General features: G+C 48.4%; 1 protein-coding gene across 1 annotated transcript in view; it reads right to left on the bottom strand.

Moving 5' to 3' along the window:
* GLP2R (glucagon like peptide 2 receptor) overlaps positions 1-21527 on the bottom strand; it is a 1432227-nt gene that overhangs the window by 133945 nt on the left and 1276755 nt on the right. The window contains exon 12 of the mRNA XM_069654470.1: positions 15474-15515. Within this exon, the coding sequence (XP_069510571.1) occupies positions 15474-15515 (42 nt within the window). The remainder of the gene's footprint in view (positions 1-15473; positions 15516-21527) is intronic.

Below are 21527 nucleotides of genomic sequence, written 5' to 3'. Positions count from 1 at the left end.
CTCTGCGTTTCAGGTCATTCCACCGCTTGTAGCTATCATCAGCTGTGCGCCTCACAAATCCAAGGGCGCTTATGCGGTCCGCGATGGTCTGCCAGTGTGCCCTACGTTGACCAGGTGTGGTCTTGCACCCTGCAGTCACCACCATTTCGCAGCTATGTGCCGACACATAGGTCACAAGTGCATCAAGTTCGGGGTCATTAAAGCTAGGATTCCTTGACGTGCCAGACTTTGTAGCCGTCGTGCCAGAGCACCCGTCTTCCTCTTTTTCAAAGGTGGAGCAGAGCCTGAGTGGCTTGCGCCACTCTGGTCAGTAGGGGCAGAAGCGCTGGTGGACTGGGTACTGGGAGTGTGCGAAGGCAAATGACCATAGGTCTTGGTGCAGGCATTGGCTGAAGTGTGATGTTGGCAGGGGCAACGTCAGTTTGATGGACCAGGACCGACACTGTCCCGGCTGGGAGTCTCAGAGCTGGGGTGGATAGAGCTGCAGCTGCCTCTGCAGCCTCCCCACCCTGCCTACTTGGGGCAGCAGATGACATCGCTGCCCCAGATCCACGTGGTCTGGTGACACCAACTTGCACCGGCACACGTGGCTTAGACTTGCTGACCTGGATGTCAGCCTGGGAGTCATCCTGTAACGGGCCAGGTGCCACAATGAGCTGGTCCAACAAGGGCTGAGCTGGGATGGTGTCAGCCACGTTACCCTCAACCATGGGGGGGGGACATGGGTGTCCCTAATTGGTCCTCCACACATGGGGGTCTAGGGGCACCCTGCAAATCCTGACCACGTCCCCTACCGCGCCCACCACGCCCACCTTTTGGAGGTCGGCCACCTTTGCCTCCCTTACCGCTTGGTCGCCTCCCAACCATGGCACTGATGTTGTTGTGCATATGGGAGTTGCAGTAAACAATTGTCCTGTGCAATTGGGGGTAGGGGCTATGTGCAAAAAGGGGTAGGGTACTAGATGGAATTCGTACCCTAGTGCTCTAGCAAGGCTGTCTGTGAACCCTGGGGAGGATGACGGGTCACGCAACGCACAGGCACCCCAAAAACAAAAAGTAACGTGCACGCAACCCCTCGTAGACCAAGTGCGTGGAAAAATGAACCTGCACTACGCTGTGGCACCCAGAAACACAAAAATAACCGTACACGTGTTACACGCAGCCTACAATGACCTCTGAAGGGGTACGCGACACACGGGGCAAGCACAGTTGGTAAATGCGTGCGCGACTCACCTTCTGCCTGGAAAACCTACGTGAAAAAAACACGCGTGTGCGCGTTGGCAACACCCCCGCCAAAAGAAGAATTGTACACTGTCAGAGGAGACAGGACAAAAAAAGAAGTGAACACTGTCAGAGGTAACAGGGAGTGCGAACTTGAAACGCTGTGAAGTAATCTCGTGTGAACCGACAAGAAGTACAGAATTCACCCACTCGCTCTCCACGAAAAGCACATACAAGGAAATGGGGTCCTACACGTACCTTTTAAAGCAGCCCACACGTACAGCATCACTTATGCGTGTACGCGCTAAGGCCCTTTCCTGCAATTGCACAAGCTGACACTCAGACATGCAGTTTTTGGACGTGTACGATGAACATGCACCCGAGTTGATGGAACCGCCCGCGCGCGTCACGTCACTTTCGCGCTTATGCTCTTTCCTCGGATTACACGCATTCACAGGCGGATGTGCAGTTTTTCACGCGCGCTGAACCACTATGCCCACGTCACGAGGGAAACGCCTACGCGAGTCACGTCACAGAAGCGCTTACGCGCTAAGGGCCTTTGGTCCAATGAAACCGCGTACGTGTGCTGACACGCTTACGCGCGAAGGGCCTTTCCTCGAATTACACGCTGACGTGCAAGATTTTCACGTGCCAAATCACTCCGTATCAAGCTGGCCACGCAACAACACACGGAAGACCACGCTCCTGCCCAGAAGGCTGAATTACTGCCCCCAGATCCCCGAGCACGCTCCCACCTGCCATCTGCTGCTGCCTGCCTGCCTGCTGCCCATGTACCCTGGTATTTGGTGCCTGCACATCAGCCAGGGTTCCAGTTGCTGTGTCCACCCCTGCTGGAACAGAAGACTCCCAACTGGGATACCATCACTCCACAGCCCAGCCCCAGGACCCAGTTGCCCACCCACGCCTGCCTTGGGGGTCGCCATGTCGGGGCAAACACCATCTGAGACCACTGGCGAACCCCAGCCAGAGAGGCAGAGGGCCACCTGCTTCAGTGTGATGGAAGTTGGTGTCCTGGTGGAGCATGTCCTGGGGCAGTATGATGCCCTCTTCGGAACATCACGCACCAACAAGGAAGGACGGGAGAGGATCTGGGACGATGTAGTGGTTGCCATCAACGCAGAGGGGGTGGCAACCTGCAACATCAAGCACGTCAAGAAGCGCTGGGAGGACTTCAGGTCCAGGACCCTCCACAAGGCCCGGCGCCTCGTGGAGGGAGGCCAGGTCAGCATGAGTGACATCCAGATGAGGGTTCTGGAACACATATGCCCAGCGCTCCACGCCCAGGTCCTTCGGAGGAAGACCCATCTGGAGTTGAGCGGTAAGTGGCCAAGCATTGTTGTGTGAGACAGGGCATGTTGCAGTGTGCTGGTAGTCTGATACATGCCTGTATGTGTGACATGGGCCATGTATGGATGTGTGTGTGCAGGGACATCATGTTCATGCATGTGAGACCAGTAATGTGCGAACCACATGGTTGGTGCATGTGTTCCAAAGCAACATGGGGAGCTGTATGGAAAATGCACACATGAAAGCATGCCAGTGTTTGTTCTTGCACATGGTGGGGGTGTGAGGGATGGGTGCTGCTGTCATGTACATGTATGGTGCACATGTATGTGTGTCTGAGAAGTGTGTCTGTGACTTTGATACGCCATGGATTCATGACACTTGTCCGTGATGATGTGTACATTCACTCATGCAGTGCGGTCACCGTTGTATGCACTGTGTCTATCCAATGTCTCTGTGGTGTACAAGGCATGATGCATGACCCTCCGGTGATGTGTGTACATGGGATCAGTGTGAGCCATGATGCATGTGAGTTTGAAGGCAACATTTGGATTAATAGAGGCCCTTGTACATAGATGCTGATGTTGATTGCAGGCGCTGTGCCTGTTTATGCATGTGTGTTGCGTGCATTCACCCATGTGTTGTGGAGGGACAGGATGGAAGTGACGTTAGACACTGCCACTCATGTGTTATTGCTTCCTGTCTAGGCGAATATTGTACTGTACCCTGATGCTTGTGTTCTATGTCTCCCTCTATGCAGCGTCAAGTGAAGAAGAGGGCGGAGACGGCACTGTGGAGCCAAGCGGCAGGGATGCCTCCACTGGGCGGCAACGCAAGGCCCAGCCACCCTCCCAGGACTTGCCATCATCCGGGCCCGAGGGGGCTGGTGCCGCGTCTGCCACTACGGCTGTGCCGGAAGGGGCGGGTGAGCCCCCACAGGGGCTTGCATTGGCGGAAGACGGTACGGAGACATCCAGGTTGGTGGTCTACACAGAGGAGGAGGAGCCTGCTACTGAGCCGCACATGGGGCCTGGTGGGGGTAGTACCACTGGTGCAAGTGGTGCAGTCCAGTGTCAGGAGGCAGCACAGGTCACCACGGAGGTGCCTGTGCATGTCCTTGTCCTTGACCCTGTGACTGCACCACCATGCACCAGCAGGGATGCCGCGTCCGAGGCCCGTCCGTAGGGAGGGGAGAGTGCCATGTCATCTGCCTCTCCACTACCTGCGGACGAGGGGTCGAATGAACGTATGGCTCCGTCCTGATTGGTGTCGTGTTGCGCACGTGTGACATTCGTGATGACGTGCGTTCTTCCTGGGCGGAGAACGCACGCCATCATGAACAGCAGTGTCGCGACGTGGCACTGTTGGGAGGGGCCCTGGTTGGTGGGTTCCTACATGTGACGCGCACTCTGGCAGACTTCTCCTCCTCTGTGGAGACTATTCGCCAGTCGTTCTCCCTGTCGTCTTCCTGCCCAGTTTCCACCAGGGCCCCCTGTGGACCTGGCCTGACCAAGACAGCCAGCTTGGTGGAGATCCCATCCCTGCCACAGTCGGGAGTCAGCGGTCCAGCAGGGGTGGACACCACAACTGGAGACCAGCTGATGGAGGATGTGCAGGCATCATTGGACAGGGCACATGTACAGCAGCAGCAGCAGCAGCAGGAGCAGGCTCGTGGTGGGAGCATTGATGGCTCTGGGCCATCGACATCAGGGGACAGGCATCGGCCAGAGGGCAGGAGAACCCTGGAATGGATGTGTTTTCCGTGTGGCTGTGGTTGGGCTAGCCTATAGGTGTGGAGCGGCAGCGGGCGGAAGAGGCGCGGCTCACCATGGTCAGGGCGGAGTTCTCCGTGTGTCGGGCGTTGAGGCGGCCAGAGTGCCTCGAGGCGACTTGCAGGGAGTTGGAACAGGCCTTGAGTGCCTCCCTGCAAGACCACGTGGCCAGGACAGAGGCCTGCCTCCAGCAAATAGACATGGAGTTCGATGATGCCCTGGCCAAAAACATCACTGAGTGAGCCGCAGGACTTGCCCGTTGCCATTGTCAATAGTTTATAGTGTTAGGTTTCCTTTTTTTTCTTTATTTCTGGGCTTTTGGACTATGCCCCACACTTTTGTAAATAGTTTTTTTGTTAGGTAGGTTATAAGATAGGTTTCATTTGTTTCGTTGGGCTCATGGACCCTTGGAAATTTGATTGTACATAGTTGGAAGTTGGATTGATTTTGATTTTGTACATGGATTAATGGATTTTTCTTTTGGACAATGGATTGTACATAGTTAGACAATGGATTATTTTGAACTTTTTCTTTTGATTTCACCATAGATCAATGGATTTTTTTTTACGTTTCCTTTGGATTTGCGTTGGTGGAGGGAGAGTTTGGACTATTTTTCTTTTGGATTTCTTTGTATTGGTTATACTTTTCATTTACTCTTCTTTTGCACATGCTTTTCATTTCATGTTTTCTATTTTGTTATGCTTTCATTTTATTGATTTATTCTTGTACATAATACATTTTCATATTTTAGTTCCATGTGTGGGATTTGCTCATTGGGTTAATTCATGTGAAAATGTGGGTTTACATAATCAATGCCAACGAGTGTGTGTGTGTGACGGACATGTGTTGATGTACATAGTTCACTTTTGGTTTGTGTCTTGAGATGGGCATGTCAGTGTGGGTTTGATTGGGAAATCATTGCATCTCAGTAATGGGGTGGCGTGCTGTGGTATTTTGGTGTAGAAGTGGGCCATGATTGTTCATCTTTATTTCATGTAGGGGGGGGGACATGAGTGGGGGCCTGCTGGCAGGTGCTCCTCACTGCTGGGGGTGGGGGTGCTGGGGGACATGAGTGGGACATGAGTGGGGGCATGCTGGCAGGTGCCCCTCACTGCTGGGGGGTGGGGGTGCTGGGGGACATGAGTGGGGGCCTGCTGGCAGGTGACCCTCACTGCTGGGGGGTGGGGGTGCTGGGGGACATGAGTGGGGGCCTGCTGGCAGGTGCCGCTCACTGCTGGGGATGGGGGTGCTGGGGGACATGAGTGGGACATGAGTGGGGGCCTGTTGGCAGGTGCCCCTCACTGCTGGGGGGTGGGGGTGCTGGGGGACATGAGTGGGGGCCTGCTGGCAGGTGACCCTCACTGCTGGGGTGTGGGGGTGCTGGGGGACATGAGTGGGGGCCTGCTGGCAGGTGCCGCTCACTGCTGGGGGTTGGGGTGCTGGGGTACATGAGTGGGGGCCTGCTGGCAGGTCACCCTCACTGCTGGGGTGTGGGCGTGCTGGGGGACATGAGTAGGGGCCTGCTGGAAGATGCCCCTCACTGCTGGGGGTGGCGGTGCTGGGGGACATGAGTGGGACATGAGTGGGGGCCTGCTGGCAGGTGCCCCTCACTGCTGGGGGGTGGGGGTGCTGGGGGACATGAGTTGGTGATCACTAGTGCAACGTGACACATGGCCTGGCTGGGGGGCATGGCCATGGTGGACGGGCTGCCTGCGAAACATGTCCAGGGGTGCAGGGTAGTCCCCTGTGGTGTGGGCTGACTGCAGGGGCCGTGGAGGGGGTAGAGGGGACACTGCCAATTCATGTGTAGAACTCCCGGCGCACCACACTGGATACACGTAACCCGCTCTGACAGCAAATTCGCATGTGAAAGTTCCTGCGCACCCCAGTAACACACGTACCCTGCTCGCACAGGGACAATCGCATGTGAAAGTTCCCACGCACCCCAGTAACACACGTACCCCGCTCGCACAGGGCCAGTCGCGTGTGAAAGTTCCTGCGCACCCCAGTAACACACGTACCCCGCTCGCACAGAGCCAATCACGTGTGAAAGTACCCGTGCACCCCAGTAACACACGTACCCCGCTCGCACAGGGACAATTACGTGTGAAAGTTCCTGCGCACCCCAGTAACACACGTACCCCCCTTGCACAGGGCCAATCGCATGTGAAAGTTCCCGCGCACCCAGTAACACACATACCCCGCTTGCACAGGGACAATCGCGTGTGAAAGTTCCTGTGCACCCCAGTAACACACATACCCCGCTCGCACAGGGACAATCGCGTGTGAAAGTTCCTGCGCACCCCAGTAACACACGTACCCTGCTCGCACAGGGCCAATCACATGTGAAAGTTCCTGCGCACCCCAGTAATACACATACCCCACTTGCACAACACCAATCGCGTGTGAAAGTTCCCGCGCACCCCAGTAACACACATACCCTGCTCGCACAGGGCCAATTGTGTGTGAAAGTTCCCGCGCACCCCAGTAATACACGTACCCCGGTCGCACAGGGCCAATCACATGTGAAAGTACCCGCCCACCCCAGTAACACAAGTACCCTGCTCGCACAGGGACAATTGCGTGGGAAACTCCCCGCGCCGGGGTGTACATGTATTCAGAGGGGTGCACAGGGAGTTTTACTGGCGTTTTCGTGGTTCAGGGCCTGTGCGCCATGTACAGAATTTGCACGGGGAGGGGTTGGGGGCGTAGCTGGTGCTGCTGCAGGGTTGCTGTGCCACTCTGCACCACGGCTGGTTTTGGAGGCTAAAATCCCTGAATACGCTGTGCGCGGAAATGGATTTTAGCGCACGCGGCTGGCGCAGAAAGTCGCACGCGTACACTGTGCGCCAGCCGCATGCGCCACTTGTGCGCTGAATTCTATGAATTACCCTGTTTATGTATTGCCGTATATAGATTCCTCACCCACACATTCACTGCCCCCACTGAGCACACGTTTAGCGATATTGCTTTTCATGTCACTATTCAAAAAGTATTTCCAATAGAAACCAACATTAATCAGCATTGGCAAAGTGAAAGGCTTTGGATTTTGTATAATTATATTGTTATCAGTATTTCTTCATAAGCACATGCACTCACATTGTATGCCGCACACTCCATTGAATTGCTTACAACAGTCACTCACATTATGCCAGGGATTCCCATCAAATTCAAGCTTCTCACAACATACTGTCCTAGGTACCACCAAATGGCAATGTGATCACATTATATACCAGGTACTGCTATTAAATGCTATGTTTTGATATCACATCATGCCAGACAAATGGCAGGTATTATTGCATGCACTGCCATAAAATGTCAGGTTGTCAAACATGTGCCAGGTATCCACATAAAAAACGTAGTTACTCACTTCATATGCCAGGACAAAAAATAATGGGTGATGGTCAACCTCAAGGAAAGGGGAGTAATGGAGATTAATTGGGAACGAGGTGAAACAGAGTGTACAGTAGAGAAGAACAGACCAGAGTGGACAGAGTTTGTGCAAGCAAGTAACAGGGCGAAGAATGCATAAGACAACAAGTGCACACAAGGAAAGAGAGCAGAGAGTGTGGAGAAGTGGAGGACACACTAGCACGAGAGAGTGTGATCGCAATAGAAAGGCAGTGCGGAGTAAAGACAGCAGGGGGTGTTGGGAACTTGCAGAGGCATATCTACAACAAGGCCAACTATGCCCAGGCCTAGGGCAGCTAATTGCCAGAGAAGCGGCATTATATCGCAGTTCATTTTCAGTTTATTGGTTGTTATTTTTTAAATATAAAGCCCATTTCGTTTTGCTGTTAGCAGTCATTCCAATCTGACGGCCAAAGTTTTTTTTCCAGCCAAACGTATATATGCTTGATAGTTACAAAAACGTTATTGATAGTGTGACTTTAGAAAAAAGCAAAAAGGGAATTGAGTACCAACCCCAGGGTGTTTCAGGTATTTAGTTATTCAGTCATGCAACTCTCACAGACAGGTCTGACAGATATACAAGATATAAAGCTCTTTCGTAATTCTTGTCTTCCAAATATGCTCTTTAAAATGCAAAACATCCAAAACCTCATTGGTTTTATTGGTGCCACTTCACATTATCTTTGGAGTTATTTCTAATGAATAAACATATAATTTGTTAAGCAATCTCTTTTATATTCAAATACACAACATGCATGTTTAAACCGTTGGAGAAATTAAGATTTTCCCTTCAGAAAAATAAAGGTTAAAAATGATGTATCATTTTACAATATTAAATGAATGCCTATACTTAAGTCAAGCATAAAGTTCCCACAGGTGGCACTAAAATGATGTTCAGAAGCAAGCACTAATTTCTCCTCCCCGTCCCCACATTGCAGTGGTCTGAGTGTTGTATTTTACACTTGGCTCTCCTAAACCTGTGTGCGCGTATGTCAGAAGGTTAATCTGAATATGGAATGTTGAGATGCAAGACTCCTGGAGGTTCCATGTAGTGTCAGTTGGGAGCTGGAGTGACTGAGGGACCGATGGATGTCTCCCTACATAAGAACATGACCTACATGTAACTTACCTGTTCCTCTGCGTATCGACCTGCTGTCCATGTGAACCTCCGAACCTAGTAAACCTGCCTTTAACCTTAAGTCTCTTAAGTGCAGTTTGTGCCTCAAAGAGTTAAACTCAACACTGCGGCCGCCTAAAAGGCGCAAGTTTGAAATGGATCATAGAGAAGTAAATTGAAGAGTAAATCTAAATGTGCAAGTGCATCAATAAACCTGTGAAACAAAACCAAAGGCATAGAAGGTGAGGACAAAAACTGTGTGGCAAAGGTACACAGGTACACACTGTTTCACAGCTGTAAATGATTCCCATAAAGATATCCATTCAGCCATCTTTACAGAAGCGGAACCGTGCTAAGCAGGCAAATGGCAAGGCATCCCATCTGGGTTTATCATATCATGTGTCTTCAAAGACATTTCGCTGCACGCTCAGTACTATCAGTCAAATCAACTGCAAAGTATGTCATACTATGCATAACTGTGATGTTTATAAGTAATCTTTACATGAATTATATTTTAAATACAAGGCTGGACTTTTACTTTGAAACAGTACTTCAAACGATAGCAGGACATCTATATCTATATCCACAAAAAATGTTCATATGTTTTGTACATTCCAATGAAATCTAGAGTTTACAAACATTTTAAATTACCTTAAATGCAAGCTGGCCAGACCCATAGCATAAACCACAGCCACAAAGGTAATATTGCGGTGGAATGTCTGATCCATTGTTCAGTATTACTCTTGGAATATTGGATATTTTGGACAATGGCACAAACAGAAATGATGTAAACAGTATGTACCACTTAATTGTAATAAAAGGTGTCTGGATTGTGCAGCTACAAGGAATGCCATTGGTTCCCACACATGAATGTTCAGGGTCTCGCTGAGGTGTCTATGCCCAGGCAGAGTTTACAAACTTCACTTGTGATTTTGCCATATTTTAATGGCGTTCCATCCCAAGGGATTGGAGGTACATTGCCTACAGCAGATAACTTGACTTATTTCCATTTGACCCCCTGCTAACAATGGAGCTGTAACCATGAGAAGGGGGTTGAGTTCTTTTTATTCAACATTGTTATAAGATGTGACTGTACCACTTGCATATATTTCATATGTAAACATTACCACTTGACAAGACCAGATGTAGAAATGTACTTATGTTTCATTAGTATTACAGACCAGTCTTGGTGCTTCTCATGGAGTGACAGCAGGCAATGTGTGAGAGGAACCAGATATTAGCATATAAACTAAAATTCCTTGTTGCAGCCTTCTAACTTGTGGCCAGTTGTTGGCAGACAGTTTATGTTCTGATCACTTCCTCCAAAAGATTGTTTTCTGACCTAACTGAAAGTATACAATTGGTGGTAACAAGTACATCTAGTGCACTGAACTGTAGACAATTCTGCCATCTCTATATCTTGGACAGCAGAGGTCTGAAAAAACTCTTTCACATAATTTAACATAGCAGATGACAATCTTGAATTAATAGAGAGGAAGCAATTCTAATCCCTGCAAAACATCCCTTTAAGGTTTTGAAGCCAAAATCGGGGGTGAAATGGGGGTGAACGGGTGTAGTTTGGACAACCAGATTTGTTGGAGGGGCAGAATCTGTTGAAGGTGCAGAGTCTGTTAGAGTTGGAGTAAACTTGGAGGGGACACATGCACTTTTTTGAGCCTAGGGAAGCAGAAAGCCTAAATATGCCACTGGGAGCATGGGTAGAAGAGACCATGGCATGAAGGGTGTCAGGGTACAACCACAACTCCCATCTGTCCTCTGTAGATGGGTCAGTGGGTCCTCTAATCATCACGGGAGGAAAGTGCTTATAGGAGAGAGAAGACAGCAAAGGGTTGAAGAGTTTGCAAATCTGGGTGAATGAATGCACCTAAGGGAGTATAAAGAACAAGTAGATGAGTGACCGCTTCAGTGATACAGATTCGGACCATGGAGAGAACCTGGAGTGGGAGAGCAAGCAAGTATGTTGGGGAACAGTGAAAGAATGTGGAGGATCGAGCAGGGGGAACAGAGGACACGGATGGGTAAATAGGGGTCAGGGTCAAAGCAACAGCACAGAGAAGGAGCAAATGAGTGAAAGTGAACCGGTGGAAGGAAAAGAGTGCACATGGAAAAAAAGAAAGCCTGGGGTAGAGACGACATGTGAAGCAGAGACCATGAGGTGGGGAGAGTGAACCGGGGGAAAAGAATACAAAAGACAAGTTATGGGCAGTAGGAGCAGGCCCTTTTCTAGGGACAGACACATCGGGTAACAGCCTGGGGCACAGTTTGGGGCAATAGGCTTGCAGGCATCTTGTTAATCTCCCACCTGGTAAAGCAGGGAGCCGCCTCATTTAACATCGCTGAGCAGTGAACACTACACCCACAGAGGCAGTGGGCAGGGGACAAATGCCTGCCCTTCCCATAGCCATCCTTCTCCCATGATGCTGCAAATAGCTTATTACTCGTATAAGAAGTTTTTTAAGAAGGCTCCTGCCTCCCAAATGAAACTAATCATGGTTACACAGTTTGATAATGTCTGCATTGCAATGGCATGCCAGAATGGAGGACTGAAAGGGCGGCATTTTTGTGTGCTTGTTTAATCAAAAGCGCCAGAGATAACATGCCTGCGTGGGCGGTTGTGGGGGCAGGAGTGGAAAACCAAGGTAAATGCGAGAGGAAGGCTTAATATGTGAGGCAGGAAGAAATTGGCATTCATGTGTGTATTATAGCGGGTCACTATGCAAATTTTCTTGTTTGTGAGATGTTTTATGAAATGAGTGACTCTTTGTCATCTGAAAATCACTAGGGTTTCTTTTGAAAATAATTGTTTTCTGGAATTTTAGTCTAGTTGAAATTAGACTAAAGCTCTCAGAATCTATTGAATTGTTTTACGAAAGCCCAGGACTACAAACACATGCGGTTACCTTGCGAAAACTATGCACTTTACTGGAAGGCAAAAACAGTATGAATAAGTATGGATAAATATATTTGTTTCTGCCCTTTATGTATTAAAACATGGATCAGGAGTTGGACAATTGAAAACACTGAAGGCTGAGGAGATTGCACTTATGGGGATTACTTCCTTAGTTCGCTGGTGGTTGTGTGTGTGTGCTTTATTTACTGTGAAAAATGTATGTGCATATGTAGAAAGCAATAATTGTAGCAAACATTAATGGCAAAAGCCGACAATTTGGACATGTGTCTAGTGAAAAGGTTTTCTTGTGTGTTATTTTAAGTATTGAGATCACATGCCCATTTGCATTCAGGATTTGCAGAGAATTACAGTTGCATACACAAGTTACCAATATTGCATAGGTTTAGCCAGGATATGGTAGAATTAAACCTATAAGATGCATTTTGATCATACAGTAAGGACCTCACATCATTTTCAGGTATTCACACACATGACCAACTTCTGGCATCGGACAACAACAACCAGCTAAGTTATTAGGCATTTCAACATGCTGTCATTGTACTTACACCTTGTAATTATAATGTGCTGATGCTCCCACAACTTCATGTAGATGGACCACTTCTAAGCTCTGTATTAATTAGCGTTAATATTACTCACTGCTGGTACTCTATTCATTGCACTCAGAATGTAGAAGGGCCTAGTTGGTGCCACCAGGGTTTCAACCTTTTCACATGTCATTGTCCCATTCCCGAAACCAGCATGTTGCACATGAGCTATTCACCTGGCATGCAGCTATTCCTCATCAAAGCTGCAAAGTTAAAGTTGGGCAAGGACTATCTGAATAAGAGACACATAGAGGGTTTTAAAGTCTATCTGGACCAGACTAGGCCAGCCTATGCTCCATCACTCTATATGACGCTTAGATTAAGGACCCTCCCGACTACTGCTTTTATTTCCAAATGGAAGGGCCCTGATTCAGCCAGTTGCTCATCATGCAGGGCCACCGAGGAGACAATCGCACATGTCCTATTATACTACAAGCCCTACCAGCGGCTAAGACGGTTCTTTTTGAGACCCGTTCTGCTGGCGGCAGGTATTATAACTCGGGGTCAAAGCCTGAACTCCTCAACCTCTTAAGGGCATACTATGCAGCCCGCTATTTGCACTGAGCATGGATATTGAGGAGAAGGAAGGTAGCACTCTAACCGGGCTCCAGGCTGCGAATAGTTTACTCCTGGTATTAGAACTGCTTTTGGGAATGGTAGTGTGTAGTTGTGTGTGATAATTGAGGCCCAGTGTTGTTGCAACAAGCCTTTTTAGTGGTACATCTCAGACTTTTATCTAAGTTTTTAAACTGGTTCATCTTAACTGTATGATTGTTTTAATGCATTGTATTCATCTTGTGATGTATTGTACAATCTGATTACTGTATGTCGAATAACGGTTTTGGAAATTGTAAATTGCAATGATTTATAATATTTTATGCCAAGTAATTCACCACTTTTGATAGCTGTTGCCATTGCCTGCCTTGGCGCGCATGCCATTTTCCAGATATTGCTTTCCCATACTTAGTTACTCTCACCATATAGCATGGTTTCCTGCTGAGTGCTCATGCACTTACAACATTTGGCAAGAATTGTTATTCTTTGTTTTGCTACATAGATCATATGGCATCATGACTGCTTCCCTTCATGACCAACCTACGCATCTAGTTTTCCCTTATACCGCTTTGAAGATGTTTCCAAGCATTCTGTATAACCCAAACGCACTTAATATAGTTGGGGACTGCCTTCTTTTTCACCACCGCCTAACTCTTTCCCTTTATTTCTCACCAGTCAAACATTCTTCTGTCAGAGCACTTTGAACGGCCTCTGAGCGCTGTGCTCACCAATTGTAGAGAGCTCTTAGCACTTGCTATAGTTTCAATTTAGAGCAAAATTGTTGGAAATATTAGATTACAGCAGCAGAAAGAGGCGCTTTTGTGAAAGCATCAACCAAGAGAGTGCCCTTCATTTAGACACCGAACACACGCATAAGATATTCTTGTTTAAAATGTTGTGGTATATGGAGACTACTCATTCATTTTAAGAACAAGCAAATAAAATGCTATTTAAATTGCAATAATTACTTTATTTTGGAGAGGGAGTGGAGTGGGGGTAGCAGTAGAGGAGTAACATGGTGGGGGGGGGGCTCACTGTGGTGTTTCACCCTGGGCGCAACAATATCTAGAAATTTCACTGAGTCTGTGAACAGCGAACCTTCAGGCACTGGGATATGGAAAGAACATGACAATGAGTAAAAGAGTAAAAGAGAGCATTCGGGAGAGAGCAAGGGTAAAACAAAAACACAAAGGGGCCTGGCAACGGAAAGAGCACAGTGCAGAATGAGGGGTCACGTATCGGGTGAATGCACGATGTGACAGAATTGACAGCAATGAGGGAGATGTGGAATTCTAATTTCTCCCATAACGATGGAATTTAATAATCCAGAGCTGGGATTGGGTGAAAGCACATAGAAATCTCGTGTTGCCCAAACATTTGCTGCGATATTCAGAACCACATAAATAGCGGAGCAGTTGAAAGAAAGACATGGGGGGTAGTGTTCTCGCCGCTGTGGCCCACTTCATTCCCTAAAGGGGCAGAGATGGCATGAAGAGACCATGCAAAAGATGGGATAATACAGGGGATGGCCATACTGGTGTGGAAAAAAAACTGCATTTTCCAGACACTGGCCCTCTCAATAGGTGGAATAGTCAGGATGCAGAAACTAGACAATTCCAGGAAAGCAGCGTATGTGCCCACAAAGATCAAACTCCTGCAGAGGGTTGCCATGCCATAGAGGGCTGTGGTCCAGGTAACAATGATGTTGGGTGGGGGTGGATGCAAAGTGGCAGGGAAGGGAGACTGGAGAGTTGGTGGGCAGGGTTTAGGAATGACAGGCAGCAGTAGGACGGACACAGAGGAGTCAAGGTGCATGGAAGAAGGAAAGGAAAGGAACGGATGTAGGTTGTGCCCCTTCCAACTCATCCAAAATCAGTATTCACAAAAGTGCAGATCACCTCGCCCATCACTTATTCTCTTGAGTGGTTGAGACCCCTGACTGCATACCACACAGCACATGCGTGCAGTAGCCCTGTGACTACTGCTGTCTATACCGGATAATTAGAGTGGTCAGCCTGCATTAAGGATGTCGTCTACCCTCAATGAACTTTGTCACAGCCATCACTGAGGCCAGATGTCAACTTTAGCGTGTGCAAAGCTCCGTTTTATGATTATGATGATTATAATGACAATGATGATGATGATTAGTAGTAGTGGCAGTATTATTATTATTATGAAATTGAATGCACTCTGTGGGCACCATGATTTTGCTTATGCTGCTGATCTTCTGAAGTCCACAATCCCTACTGACGGCACCAACGGGCCATCGACCTGTCTGCCGCCACTGCCTGCATGGCCTCAATGTGAAAAGGGCAGACATATAGCAAAATCACTGAGTTATGTATTCATCCGCAAATGCCATTCCATTCTCCCCATTGCACAGAACCTCCATTAGTTATAGGCTCACCTAAGTGATGGAAATCAAATGCTGTAACTGTTTTTCCCAGTGATAAATAAAATGTACTGACATGCTGAAAGCTGATCTATTGAGTATAGAATTACATCAAACATGTTTTCCATATTAATAATCAATTTATTTTGACTGTTACATCGTCAAAAGGTAGGGTGTATCTTACCTCTTCGTTACAAAAACAGTATAACATGGCTACGACAAAACCCTGTGAAAAATAAAAAAAATGTTACATATTGTATTATTTCCATTGTAATAAGTCAATACATTGGCTCTCATATGTTAACAATAAATTCAAGCATGTGTTCACTCACCTAAATTCAATTCAAAACATATTGTTTATTTCAGAAACTAATGACCATTAAACATTTTCAGCCATAAAAGCTTTCAATCATGCAATTCATTTCAAATGTATAAGTACAATAAATGCAGGCTACACATACACAAATAAAACAATACATGTATGTTTCCCCCGTAGACAAATTGTCAATATCTCTCAAAACATTTTAAGGGTACAGAGATCCACTCCCAACGCTCCCAGTAATCAGCAAATTCCATACAACATGTGGCCGTCTTATATTCTTTTCCTACCTATAAGTATGTATTTTATACAAGGGGCTAGGACGTGATAAACTGCTCTCGAAAAAATAGTGTGACCAAGTAAACAGGATGTGATGAAAAACATTAGCAAGGATAACATCAACCAATTATGAACACCCCAGGATCATACTGCCATCATTACACCATTTGATACAATATTCTTAAGATCCACCTGCAAGTGAAATGATGAGCTACTTCTATTTATAGTTGTTAAGCTCCTTAATGTATTTATGCTGAAGGGGTTTAGTATGAATACCCTAGCCCGATCACTGGCTCAATTCTTGATCATCCCACTCCCACAGGGGTAGGTTTTTGAGGAATAAGGTGGTCGTTCACATCTTACTGCATTCTGGGACAATTACAGGTGGTCCAAGTGCAGCTTGTCAACCAATTCCCTCTGCAATTCATTATGGATAACATCAGTATAAGCCACCACACCATCAAAAGGCGCACAGAGAGCATAGGACAAACCTGAACACGCTGATAGTGCCATTCCCCAGTTCTCATCACACAGGGATATATGTGATCTTTAAGAACGTCTTTCCATTTCAGGAAATACTCTGTAGGCTTAGGAGGCAATCATCAATGTCCATGGCAACCATGGCACTTAGCCTTAGGATGTTACTAACTAGATGTAAAGGTTCTGAAAGCAAGTGACCGCAACCGTGCAGACCCTTGCTCTGCCAGACACTGGTCCCGAACATCATATATTTTAATATTGACAACATGTGTGTACTTAACATGTTCACATGTCAATAAGACCGACTGTGAGAAGTAACACAGTTAAACTGGAGTATTTAATTAACATTTAACCATGTTAGTTATATATGTTTCATATATATATGTATATATATATATATATATTTCAGTGTTTTGATTGATTAACAAGACCAAGTTGGCCACAATGTATTTAACAAAAATTATGTATTTCACTGAACAAGATTCATTGTACACGGCGTTTCATCCAGAATGTTAAATGTGACAAAACGAATTACTGCTCAGCAAATGTCCACTGCTCAGCAAATGTTTGCTTTACCTTACCACTTGCTGAGGACGTCTTGCAATGCAAGCAGCCTCCCGTCGTCTTGGTAGCCACTGTGAACAGTGGGTGAGACTGGTTCTTGACTCTTCCCAGGGAATGCAGGGCCAAAGACAGCAGGAATAAAAACCTTGTTCTGGGCAAAAAAACTGCTAGAGTAGGAGGGGCTCTTCCTTTTGCAGAGAAGAAGCAGCAAGCAGTAGGAGAGTTCAAGGAGCAATGCTGGAGGAGAAAATATCAGCAGAAAAGTGGAGCGAAGGCAAGGGGAAGGAAGTGGGAAGGAGAAGGCAGCGGAGAAGCAGAGCAAAGGCAGAGAGGAAATTAGAACACCACATACAACAACGGGAGATGTTGCAACGTGAAACGTCTCCATCAGGCAAATGTGAAATACGCTTTTGGGTGGAAGGCGTCATGGCGTAACTATTGGGAAGGGCGGAAGTGCTTCCAACGTTGCTAGGTTGGGATTCCCAGGTGATGCCTGTCACTCATAACATTAACCCTGGACTGTGCTTAGTCATAGCTCAGTTCTCAATACAGAGGGCCCAGAGGTCAGCATGCAGGTGACACTGACCATTGCATTCAGTAATTAATCAATTAGCTGTGCTGAACAGACATATCTCAGGGTATACATAAGGTCTATGCTGGTCTTAAAGTGCACGCAATTCAGCCATTGTATTCCAAAAATCGAATTTTCATGGTGATTCATAGTTTATGAGGGAAGCAGGGTCAAAAGTCACAGGCATGTTCCTTTAGTAAAACTGCCTCAAAGGACCAGATCCGCATATAAACCCTGAATGTCTTGACTTGAGGCAGAGCAATACTGCGTCATCTATTATGCTTTAAACAAAACAGAATGATGTGCATTTTAGTCAGAAGACTTTTCACACAACAATTGGTCAAAGTAATACCAAAGATTGTACAGATAGAAAAATAAAATCCAATAAATCACGTTTCCTTGTTTCCTTTACAGGGTTAAAATTGTCATTGTTTGGAACGTAGTCAATATATAATTCTGTAAGTGCAATAGACAGTGCTTTTGTATGACCAGATAGGATCCAATTTCAGAAATCATCTGTGTGTAGTGTTCTTAGATCATTGATTAACTCAACCAACTAGATCATGTCGGACTTGTTTAAAGCAGAACAGCTGGTTATGATATGGTAGGATATTTATAACGCGCTTAATACTTTTCTAAGCACAGACTCAGGGATCAAACCTGTGTTGCTCCGTGGCGTCTTGCTTCCAAGGCGAGCATGTTGCCACAGAGCTATCCTCCCAAGACATAATATATTAGAATTGATTAATAGATGATGTGTGCTCTCCATATATTCCTTATTACCACAGAGTCTTCATATTCCATGTTCACATGGGACGTTATTTCTTGCACCAATTACCATAAGTGAGGGTTGGCGGTTAAAACGGAACTACATGACGAATCTTCGTAAACTAGGAAATGGGTGTAGTGCTATCTATTTTTCAGGGTTTTGTCTGGGTGATTTGTCATACAGATGATCTTGATAGGACTTTTGATTAGATGCATGTTTGATATTCAGTCGCCAATCCCACATTTGAGTTTGTTTTTTAACTTGTCGGATCAATACTTTTGTGGGAAAGAACCGATCTGGCACTTGGTCTATTTAGATATAGAAGCTGTAGAAGGCATTCATAAAGTCTCTGAGTACAGGCTCAATAAAAGAGTTGGACGCTAGTCTCAATATGTTCAAAGGTGTTTTTATGGGCTTTATAGATTTGTATCTATAGAATGTTTTGCCTTAATTGCACCAGTGCCAATAATGACATGAGACCTAGTTCTATGATAATGCATTTGGCAGGGATGCATTTGGGAAGACCTAATTAAGAATACCATAGTTTCCCTTCTCACTTTTTCAGGGGTGTTAGATTTAATTCAGTGTATGTTTCCAGACCATAAAGGATCAACTGGACTTTGCATTGATTGTATAACTTTCATGTGCCTCCAAAACTATACCCATCACAGTCTTGTTTAATTCATCTAGGCATGTGCAGCATAAATAATGCTTTCCTGGTTTTTCCTCACACAAAGGTCCTTTCATGTGTCGGGAACTAATATGGACCCTGAGACAGATTTCATTATCAATTGGACATACTGTCAGGCCGATTCATGGAATAAATGTGCGCCGAAAATCCCGGCGCAGAGGGGCCAATACGTGCGCTGCGCCGAAAATCAGCGCAAAGCGCAGGGAAACCAGCGCACGTCGATTCATGGAAGTCCGTGCGCAAGAAAAGCAGAGGACGTGCGCCGAAAAAGCGCGCGGCGCAGGCCGGCGCACAGGTCAACCAACGTCGTGCGCCACGGCCACTGCGCCATCACTCCGAGCGCAGCGCACAGCTCTAAAGTAGGCGGAACACAGGGCGGGACACTCGGAATGGGGAATAAAATGGGGCACAACACTCGGAATGGGGAAGAATGTGGGCGGCACGGGGAAAGTTCAGGAGGCAAGTGCGCGGAACGCCCACACGCTCGCATACAACACGTATTCATGGAATAGAATAGGGCAAAAAAGCGCACGCTCAAAGCAGCGCACAGGCACAAACAGGCACAAACACGACCGCCACAAGAAAGCAGGCGGTAGCGTGTCTGCGCCTGCAAGAAATGTGCGCTAAAAGGCGCGCCAACAAATAGCACCTATATACAGACATGACCAATGTACAATACTGTTGCCCTCCTGGACAAATGACGTACAAAGGGGTACCCACAAACCCAGACACGCGCAGAGAGAAAAAATAAACGTGTGCGTGCATACCGGGGTGCGCGGTAAGTTCCACACGCGATATGGGCTGGGCGGGTACGTGGATTGCAGGGGTGCGCGGGAAGTTCCACACGCGATATGGCAGGGAACGTGGATTCGAGGGGTGCGCGGGAAGTTGCACACGCGAAATGGCCGGGTACGTGGATTGCAGGAGTGCGCGGGAAGTTGCACACGCGATATGGCCGGGTACGTGGTTATCAGGGGCGCGCGGGAAGGTCCACACGCGATATGGCCGGGTACGTGGTTTTCAGGGGCGCGCGGGAAGTTCCACACGCGACATGGCCGGGTACGTGGATTTCTGGGGCGCGCGGGAAGTTCCACACGCGATATGGCAGGGAACGTGGATTCGAGGGGTGCGCGGGAAGTTGCACACGCGAAATGGCCGGGTACGTGGATTGCAGGAGTGCGCGGGAAGTTGCACACGCGATATGGCAGGGAACGTGGATTCGAGGGGTGCGCGGGAAGTTGCACACGCGAAATGGCCGGGTACGTGGCTTTCAGGGGCGCGCGGGAAGTCCCACACGCGATATGGCAGGGAACGTGGATTCGAGGGGTGCGCGGGAAGTTGCACACGCGAAATTGCCGGGTACGTGGTTATCAGGGGCGCGCGGGAAGGTCCACACGCGATATGGCCGGGTACGTGGTTTTCAGGGGCGCGCGGGAAGTTCCACACGCGACATGGCCGGGTACGTGGATTTCTGGGGCGCGCGGGAAGTTCCACACGCGATATGGCAGGGAACGTGGATTCGAGGGGTGCGCGGGAAGTTGCACACGCGAAATGGCCGGGTACGTGGATTGCAGGAGTGCGCGGGAAGTTGCACACGCGATATGGCAGGGAACGTGGATTCGAGGGGTGCGCGGGAAGTTGCACACGCGAAATGGCCGGGTACGTGGCTTTCAGGGGCGCGCGGGAAGTCCCACACGCGATATGGCAGGGAACGTGGATTCGAGGGGTGCGCGGGAAGTTGCACACGCGAAATGGGCGGGTACGTGGATTGCAGGAGTGCGCGGGAAGTTGCACACGCGATATGGCCGGGTACGTGGTTTTCAGGGGCGCGCGGGAAGTCCCACACGCGAAATGGCCGGGTACGTGGATTCGAGGGGTGCGCGGGAAGTTGCACACGCGAAATGGCCGGGTACGTGGTTATCAGGGGCGCGCGGGAAGTTCCACACGCGAAATGGCCGGGTACGTGGATTCGAGGGGTGCGCGGGAAGTTGCACACGCGAAATGGCCGGGTACGTGGTTATCAGGGGCGCGCGGGAAGTTCCACACGCGAAATGGCCGGGTACGTGGATTACTGGGGCGCGCGGGAAGTTCCACACGCGATATGGCAGGGAACGTGGATTCGAGGGGTGCGCGGGAAGTTGCACACGCGAAATGGCCGGGTACGTGGCTTTCAGGGGCGCGCGGGAAGTCCCACACGCGATATGGCAGGGAACGTGGATTCGAGGGGTGCGCGGGAAGTTGCACACGCGAAATGGCCGGGTACGTGGATTGCAGGAGTGCGCGGGAAGTTGCACACGCGATATGGCCGGGTACGTGGTTTTCAGGGGCGCGCGGGAAGTCCCACACGCGAAATGGCCGGGTACGTGGATTCGAGGGGTGCGCGGGAAGTTGCACACGCGAAATGGCCGGGTACGTGGTTATCAGGGGCGCGCGGGAAGTTCCACACGCGAAATGGCCGGGTACGTGGATTACTGGGGCGCGCGGGAAGTTCCACACGCGATATGGCAGGGAACGTGGATTTGAGGGGTGCGCGGGAAGTTGCACACGCGATTTGGCTGTGAGCTC

Source organism: Ambystoma mexicanum, chromosome 3q, assembly GCF_040938575.1.
Source record: "Ambystoma mexicanum isolate Mex_15411 chromosome 3q, UKY_AmexF1_1, whole genome shotgun sequence".
NCBI lineage: Eukaryota > Metazoa > Chordata > Amphibia > Caudata > Ambystomatidae > Ambystoma > Ambystoma mexicanum.
The sequence above is the reverse complement of the archived record's forward strand: the minus strand, read 5'-3'. Positions and strand labels throughout refer to the sequence as shown.